Source organism: Fusarium oxysporum, chromosome 15 (assembly GCF_000149955.1).
Source record: "Fusarium oxysporum f. sp. lycopersici 4287 chromosome 15, whole genome shotgun sequence".
NCBI lineage: Eukaryota > Fungi > Ascomycota > Sordariomycetes > Hypocreales > Nectriaceae > Fusarium > Fusarium oxysporum.
In genome coordinates, this window is record NC_031000.1 from 1,990,895 (window position 1) to 1,999,876 (window position 8,982).

General features: G+C 48.1%; 2 protein-coding genes across 2 annotated transcripts; both read left to right on the forward strand.

Annotated features, from left to right (window-relative positions):
• Positions 1-1,264: 1,264 nt before the first annotated feature.
• Positions 1,265-2,293, forward strand: FOXG_15541 (uncharacterized protein; the record flags this gene model as incomplete). The annotated part of the gene is made up of 1 exon (XM_018395640.1): positions 1,265-2,293. One exon carries the CDS (start codon positions 1,265-1,267, stop codon positions 2,291-2,293), a length of 1,029 nt encoding a protein of 342 aa, XP_018255839.1.
• Positions 2,294-7,039: 4,746 nt separating this feature from the next.
• Positions 7,040-8,240, forward strand: FOXG_15542 (uncharacterized protein; the record flags this gene model as incomplete). The annotated part of the gene is made up of 5 exons (XM_018395641.1): positions 7,040-7,165; positions 7,307-7,422; positions 7,683-7,708; positions 7,886-8,001; positions 8,184-8,240. 5 exons carry the CDS (start codon positions 7,040-7,042, stop codon positions 8,238-8,240), a joined length of 441 nt encoding a protein of 146 aa, XP_018255840.1.
• Positions 8,241-8,982: the final 742 nt, after the last annotated feature.

An 8,982-nucleotide genomic window follows, 5' to 3' on the forward strand; every position in this document is an offset into this window, starting at 1 on the left:
ACAGGATCTTGATCGGACCCTTGAACTAATCGCGCGAGTGGGGTTCCCGAGCTACAAGCAACAGGGGCGCTGGGATCACAGCTTGAAACATGTAACTTTTGACTCTGGGCCAATCTGTTTGTTTCTTGAAAGTTAAACCCAACGCGACCCATTCCTGGGGTATTGACGAATGCCGTGAAGCAGGGGGTTGGGCTTCCACGTGCAAGACGGCTGGGCGTCAACGTGACTGTGCCGTCACTGAAGAGTTTCTACCTGTTCGCCTGGTTTTCTCTTCAAACTCTAAAATGCGGTCCCCCATGTCGTGGTGGAACGATGGCACCTGCAACCTCCTTTTTTTTAATGACATTCGCAGCTGCCAGGTTGGCAGTGATATATCAAATAGCAAATGCCATAACTTGATAGCTCACATCTTATTATTGAGCAAGGACGTAAGCAAACTTTATATAAAGTAATTCTGATGGCGCATGCTTGACGTTTCCGCCGTTTAGGAGTTGTCTTCCTATCTAGGTTGGCGCGGACGTCGATAGCGTGCCCCAGCTAAACCTTTACCAGCCTAAGGGATGGATACCGTGTCCGTGTCATCGGTAAAGGGGGGATCTCACTGCCGGCACCCCCCATGTCTAGTATGAGGTTTTCTAAATTCATTTCACTGGCCGAGTTCCCCTCCCTTCCATTCAACTAATAACCTTGTTTCAAGCCACAAGTTGTGAAAAAGCTGTCGGAATTCCGGAAATGAGAAAAGGGACGGGGCATCTTTGACGTTCAGAGGTGTTGTGAGCTAGGGATGACCGGTGGGTTGACAAAACGTCTAGCTTGAATCATGTCCCGACTTACGGTTGAGTTGGTTTTTGGTTCTAGCGGAAATACCCTTGTAATCTGCAACGAGTGTCATTGGCCGCTACTGGACTGATGACGACGATCATCAGGATTAGTAAACCCCAGCTGTGAGGTAGTCTATAATACAAGAAACCTGAAGAATGACGCGCTATAATACCAAGATCAACCACAATAGCGTAACGATCCAGGTTGAAGCTCTATCCTCCCTTTTCTTTCCTTATTCACATCTACTTAGGTTTCAATGCCCAGACCTGTCAACCCTAACCACAGACACACCAAGCGCACTCACCATGCAACTGTAACTTGACTTTTGTCCAGTGTCCCCCCCCCCCTTTTTTTTTTTTCCATTTATTTTCCTTTTCTCTTCTCTACCTATCCCTCCCTCTTGCCATGACCGTCGGAGATCCGTCGGCAGCTCAGCTCAATCATGGCGACTGGGTCTGGGGAAACGGGTCCCATTTCCGTGTCATTGCCCATCAACATGACCATCGCCGGCTTCTTCGCCATCGCATGCTATAACTGCGTCGAGATCCTCATATCCCTCCTCAGTCAATTCAAGCGTTACGATGGCCTTTATTTCTGGAGCATCGTCACGGCGGCGCTGGGCATTATCCTCCATTCGATCGTAGTCTTCCTACGCTACTATAGCTTGGGCCCGAATTTCCTCCTCTGCGTCTTTACGTGTATCGGTTGGTATGGGATGGTCACTGGTCAATCTGTCGTGCTCTATTCCCGTCTACATCTTATCGTCGAGGACAAGTCAAAGACGCGCTGGGTTCTGTATATGATCATCCTCAACTTCTTTATCCTCCACGTCCCCGTTTCGATCCTGTTCCTTGGTAGCAACACCAAAGAGTCGGGCCGCTTTCTTGGCGCTTTTAACATCTACGAGCGCATCCAACTCGCAGGTTTCTGCATACAAGAAACCATCATTTCGGGTCTCTACATCTGGGAGACAGCCCGCGGGCTCAAGCCTATCTTCGCCGTCAGAAAAGCCATGGAGCGCAAGATTATCCGATACCTCATCATCGTCAACATCCTCGTTATCCTCCTCGACATCAGCCTCATTGTCACGCAGTACATGAGCCTCTTTATTATCCAAACAACTTACAAGCCCGTGGTCTACAGCATCAAACTCAAAATGGAATTCGTCATCCTCAACAAATTGTTATTGCTCGTGCAGCATCGCGATTGCAGTTGCAGGCACATCATGGGCGAACTCGAAAATACAGCCCTAGATCCTTCACAGCCCGAATGTCAATTGATTGAACGAAACTCTTCTACGAGAACAGGGAGCGATGTTCCTATTCAGATGCACCACATGCAAAAATACCATACCGATGCGTCAGCGCTCCGGACAATTCAATTCTGGGCAATTCAATTCAATTCAATCAATTTCATTTCAATTCGATTCAATTCAGACCTAATTCAATTCAATTACGGGCGACCGAAGTGAATTGAATCGAATTGAATAGATCCGCTATTAGTAAGGTACCCACCTATCTAGTTAGGGCAAGTGCTTATGAGAATCTAGGCTATAAATAGCTTAGCTCATCATCGTGTAAGAAATGAGCCAGAAGTCTGGTACTCGCGCCGGTCGTCTGTACGAACATGGGCTGATCTTGGCAGTACCCACCTACCGGTAAGCAAAAAAAACATTTCCGCATACAAAATGCAATTTTTTAACCAGATGTAGGAAATCCAACCAAAATAACAAGAGTGAAATAACATTCGAATTCCGTTTTAGAATTAAGTGGATCTTGGTATTTTCGCGGTATTCTAACTTCACGCCCTGCCTGCCTGCGTACCACAGTTAATTCTTCCTCCTCCGAATTTGGCCTCTCATCTTCTTCCATCCCTCCCGCCTCGATCACATCCTCAACAGCATCTGCCCTTTCAACTGCTTTGTTTGGCTCAGAAATAGCGTTACCAGCCACTAGAGCTTCGGCCAATGTCATGAACCTTTGTTAGGATTCAGTATCGCCTTCCTCTTCTTGCCTCTGCGCAACCGGCCAACTTCCTCCTCCAGACTGGCTATTCTGGTGCCGAGGGAGGCGATCTTTGTCTCTTGAGCTTCAAACCCTCTCGATATCACAGAATAACGTCTTTTTATTGATGGGCTCTTGTTCTTCCCCAGATCTCTGATGTGGCGGCTGGTCGTTGGCGTATGATCAGAGTCGACTTGCCCGTCTCTGTGGCCGTCTGGCCCGGGCGTTGTTTCTCTCTTGTCTGGCTGGATCTCAGGATGCATGAGCGCTTTCCGTCGTGAAATCGGCCAGTTTTCCGTCACTCTCCTGCCTGAGAGGATGTTTTTCTTCGTCATACCCACTGCTCTGGCTTTGGCATAGGCCTTGATGAAGTTGACCTTGTCCACGGGCGCAGAATCGGTCAGGCTGGTGAGTTTCTGCAGTTCTTTTCGATATGCAGCCTTGGATGCGTTGAAAACACCATTATCCAGTGGCTGTAGGCCATGAGAGCAATGTGCAGGCAGGTAACAGCAATACACGTTGTTCAAAAAACACGTGGCCATCCACTCATCCTGGATTTTCAGTCAGCGGTATTTCTGATCGAGAACAGGTAGACACCCACAGATACATGGCTCCCATGGCCATCTAATATGATGAGCCTTGCATCAGACTCATCTGCTGGTTGCGTTTGGGGCAGATAAACCTGTTTGAGCCACTCGACCGCGATATGGTGGTCTGTCCAGCCGTTATCGGACGTGATATAATACCAGTCGACGATCTTGTTAAACTCATCGATAAACCACTGCTTCAGAAGTTCTTTGCCCTTGAAGATAATTCCCGGGTTTAGAAGACGGCCATCTGCAGTGACGGCTTCGATAAAACTAGTCCAAGTGCGGGACTGCGAGCCTTTGAGGAAGGCCTTCCTTCTGGGATCGCTACTGCCAATTACCAAGGAATCTAAACCTAGATTTGCAATTTATTAGTAAGTCTTGTATCAGAAGTAGTCAGTACTCACCAAATCCAGCCATGATACCGCCCTCGTCAACATTAACCGTGTTCTCAGGCTTGATCCAGCCATATTCGCTCTCCCGGATATTAAAGTACCAATTGACGGCCACTGGGGTAAAAGAATTGAACCTTGCAGCTTCCTGGCGTTTTCCTACCTTCTTATAGATCTCTGGATGGCGTTTAATAAACCTGACTAGCCAGTGTACACCGATAGGCCTTTCCTGGCCCTGCTGTCTCAACAGGGCAGCTACGGTGACACGAACTTGACTGTGGGAAGGAGTATAGCCCAAGGCCTCTTGTCGAAGTATCCATGCAACTAATCTAGCCTCTTGGGATTTGTATAACAGCTGGGCAGGTTGGGTGACCTCGGACTTTGACGGTAGGCCTCTTAATCGGTCAGACAGAGTGGTTTGGGGCATTCCATGCTTCTGGGCGGCCCGGTGCTGCAAGAGGTGATTATCTGTAACATCCAGTATAGCTTCAATGACATCATTCTCTGTATAAGACTATTGAGGCATTTTCAAGGCGATTAAAGGAAGCTGCTATAGATAAAAGTTTGATGAAATTTTGGGGAGGCTGGGTGATGAAGGAGACATTTTGAGAAAATTTACATTAGTGCCATGCGACCAAACTGCTTGTGTAAAATACAAATGAACATTCCAATATGAAACAGCATGAAACTCTCAGTAAGACACAATCTGTTCCGTGTAAATAACTTTAATTTTGGCCAAGCACTGTGCAAGTGAAGTTAGACATTTTGTATGGGGAATTCTTTTTTTCGCTGAACGGTAGGTGGGTATGACCGGCAGGTGGGTACTGCATGGTAGCTCGACCCGACTTTGTAGCACATTCGGTACCATTTTGGTATCTTCTACTAGCCTGCGTCGGGGCCCTGGGTCTATTCCAGGATGCCTTTTGGCAAGATGAGTGGCAACTTCTCTAGCCAAGCAAGCATGTTGGCACTTCTGACAAACAAGAATCCGATACTCAGACAGATGCATAAACGGGTATATAGGGTTGGAAGGGCCGAGCTCCGTCATAGGCTTGAGTGCCATGGTCTGAGGGATACTTCTTAAGAGCTAAAAAAATCATAAATTGTTGGCTAGATCTGACATTCGTCGTGATAGACCCTGATGGACAGGAGTCAAAACTCGACGCGCTGCTGTTAAAGTGTTGTCCTGCCTGAACGTGTAACCAAGCACCAATCAGAAATCCAAGTCAACCCCCTGGAAAGTGGGGTAAATTAAATCAATTGTACAACAATTGATTTTGGACTGTAGGACTAGGACAAATCGAAAGTGTGACTCGATGCCAGCGCCGGGCCGAACGGCTGCTTGACATAGTCGACAGATCAGTATCTGATAGTCCTGATTGAGCTGTACAATATCCTCCATTGCTGCTCGATATCACCTCTTTGATCTTGGTGATAGAATATGAAGAGATGAGTAGTCTTGTTGTCTTTCTCGATTGATTAAAGTCCCCTTTCCTCTATGTTATACTAACCCCAAGCTGACGCTAGCTAACCCCAAATGTGGAGCTGGGGTAATTTTCAGCCAATTAGCTATACGACTTCGACCAAAGCGATATGAACCAAATTTCTACATCATGTAACCCCGTTTTGGTGGGCGATTTGATTCAAATCGCCTCTGAATGGTACCTAGGGTTCCTGATGTCTTATGTGTCTCTGGATCAACGGGGAGATAGAGGGGGTGGTGGCTGGAGGCGGATTTTCGGCAGACTTCAGAGGAAAATCCCAACACCCTCGTCCAGGGTGGCGATCAATTCAATCTGAGGCGTTGATTGAGTTGAAGCAGGGGTGGCACGGTGCGTTTCATGGGACGTGCACGCTCGCACGGTTCACTAGTTGATCTTTCGTCCACCAGATGTGTGATTAAATTGAATTGAATTGAATTGATCGCCAGCCTGCCCTCGTCAGAACGGGGCTACGAGGACCCTGGGTCACGGGATTCCGGTTCGAGAGAAGACGGTGAGGCCACTCTTTGGACAAGGCGCCGCTTCTTACGAGGCGCCCCCGCATCACCTCACAGCCATCTATGGCTGCCCCTGGGAGAGTTGTTCGACTATACTGTCCGCGGAGTCAGGGGTATGAGGCGGTCGAAGCCGCCGCTAGGGAATGATGGAGCAGCAGACTCTGAGATCGATGCTAAGGACGAGCAAGTCAGGGCAAAGCTTTTGGAATGAGCTTGTTGGTGTCAGACATTACGTGTATTCGGTTCATTGATGTGAATTGGTGTATTCATGTTGTGTTCTGTTAAACTCTGCCCCTTTAGGGCGTCGCCATTTTGGCGCGTAATCTGAAGCATCCCTGCTTGCACGTGATACCCTAGCACTTATTCAACAGCATCCCCCACAGGGAGCCCATCGTTACTGACGGGGCCAGAGCGACGGGACACATGTCAGGGGTCTCAACGTCACATTGTGGAAGTTGGCTGTTCAGCCCTCCAGCCGCTTACTACCAGTATTACTAGTCAGTCGCTCGGCATCTGATGAAGCCATTAGACGCCACAGACGCCTCGCATGCCACTAGGCTCCATGGAAGTTCCCGCACGATAATTGACATTGCTCGTATCTACAGAGGATGGAAATACAATGACCTTGTACAAAGACAAAAAAAAAAGATTATCAATTGTTGATTCGCCAAAACAGCAACAAACAAGAAACGGCACAGTAGAGTATAACCAAGCTGTGAGATGGATTGTCTCCTTCCGCTTCGCGGTGAGCTTTCGCAGCGGATCTGATTTGCGCGTGCTGGGATCCCGAGGGCACGCGTCCTTAAACTCTAAACTGCGCTAGAGCGAGCGAGAATCCTCCTGATCCGTTATTAGTGGAGACACGCAGAGGGTTCTGAGCTAACCGGACAGGGCTAGACTCGGATGACCGCTGAGAGAACGAGACAAAGATGGATTCAGTACCAACCGGCAGGGAAAAATTATAGAAGAGTAACATGACCCCATCCATTCCGACCCATTAGCTCGATAAGTTTGACTCGACGACGTCGGAACCGCGAATATAATTCCTGTAGCAAATCGAACAGCGAAGGCCTAACTACCGACATTTCTTTCTTTTCCATTTCTCACTTTCTTTCTTTCTTTTATTTTTCACTCTCGTTACAACAAATGGCTTACGCAACGGACAATGGGCACGACCCAAGTTCAACGAGACGTAGTGGCGGGTCCACCGACTCCCTAGTTCTGCAGTCATCAGCCATGACAAGGCCCGTTGCGCAAACCTTGATGTCGGCACTCACCGTCGCCTCCTCGCTGAACTATGCCTCGAGCGTGTCTAGCGACAGCCAAAACCAAAACCAGAGCGGGAGTATCCCTGGCACACCCGTAAGCGTCCGCTCACGTTGCTCGGGCGGATGGGACCGGCAAACGCTTTCCCCGGCAGCGGCTGCAAGGGCCGGAGTTGATGATGTGGGAATTCCCTGAGCCAAATTGCGATTCGATGGCGTTTTGACTGTTGAGAAATAGCCTACAATTGAAGACCATGCCGTTGATCAGCCAAGCAGTCTTCGGCCCAAGGAGGATCTAGATGACTCTTCTGATTCTTCAGCTGAATACATGACGAGTTATCGGCCTTTGGAACGGTAAGACTTACCCATTATGCTGCTAGTAGTTCAGAATCACTTCATTACCGGGGAATATCACCTACCATATTGGTAGATTGGCTGATTGGTTCATCTGTTTGCTCATGCTGACTTGGCAAAGTAGTTCCACTCGGGCCAGCGGGTCACGCTCCAAACTTTTCTTTCAATCTTTCGTCAAGAAGTTCAACAAATCCTCTGTTCGTCCGTCTCCCGGTTCTGAGAAGCCATTGGCATCCGAGAATTAATTAAACAATTTACAGGTTACGGCTTGCTGCCAAACAGCCAGGTATGTTCCCGTCTCACCCGTCAATCATACTCTTCGATAGCACGTATCTTAATTACTCGTGTGCTAATGTGCTTTCGTTTTAGCAAGAGCAAGCCAGAAATGGTATGGATTGAGGCCCCGGGCGCGCCACCCCCTCGCTACTCTTTAGCTTGTGTGCTTGCTGACAGATTGCGCCAGTCATTCAGCACACCGTCATCATCGATGTCTTCGAAGGGCAGCTTCATTTAGCACCTATCTCATCAAAGCCGAGGCGGGTCCTTGATGTCGGCACTGGCCCTGGAGCATGGGCATTGGTAAGTTCTTATCATTGAACGAATGTAATGATTTGCATCTTTTATTAACATTTGCCATTTTGCCGTATTTAGGAATTTGGCAAGTCTTTTCCCCGCTCATTTCCTTCTGTGCCATTGCCATTGAAGCTAACAATCGTGGCGTTGGTTGATAGCCCAAAAACATCCTTACTGTTCCGTTCTAGGCGTGGACATTAATCCGGTCCAGCCGCCTTATACCAGATCTAACTGTAGCTTTATGACAATGGATATTACGCATGATTGGGACTTCACCGGCGGCGGTAACTTCGATTTTATTCACATTCGACAACTTGGCGATATTCAGGATAAGAAGAAGTTAATCCAATCGACTTTCGACAACCTGAAGCCTGGAGGATGGGTCGAATTTACGGAATGGATCGCAATTCTACAGTCACCAAATCATTCATTAGACGGCACCGCATTCCGCAAATGGAATGATCTGCTAGAGCAAGGAATGCGCAGTTTTGGTACAACGTTATACTACCCGAATAAGTTCAAGCCATTATTACAGGAAACAGGCTTTAAGCATATCGTTGAGACCAGAAACGGCGCGCCGACAAATGCGTGCTATCCTGGGAAAAAGTTGCAGCACATAGGCCATCTAATGACGCAGAACTGGCTGCTTGTTCTTGAGCCATTAACAATGCCTGTTTTTACGCGAGCGTTAGGCTGGTCTCCAGATCAAGTCAAGTCATTTCTGGTTGATGTGCGGAAAGAGATTGGTAACACACAATACCATTCCTTCATGACGCTGTGAGTACCATCCGCCCCCTCCGTCTGAGAACTTATCAAAAACTCCTATGCTTACAATTGCGATCCAGAATAACTATTTGCGCCCAAAAGCCGTAAAATAGTTCATCCACGTCGTCAAAGTGGACCTCAGCCTCCGCATCCGAATCTTCTCTTCCCACGATAAAGTAGGTCCTCCGTTTGACCAGACGCACGTTGAACACGACCCGCAAG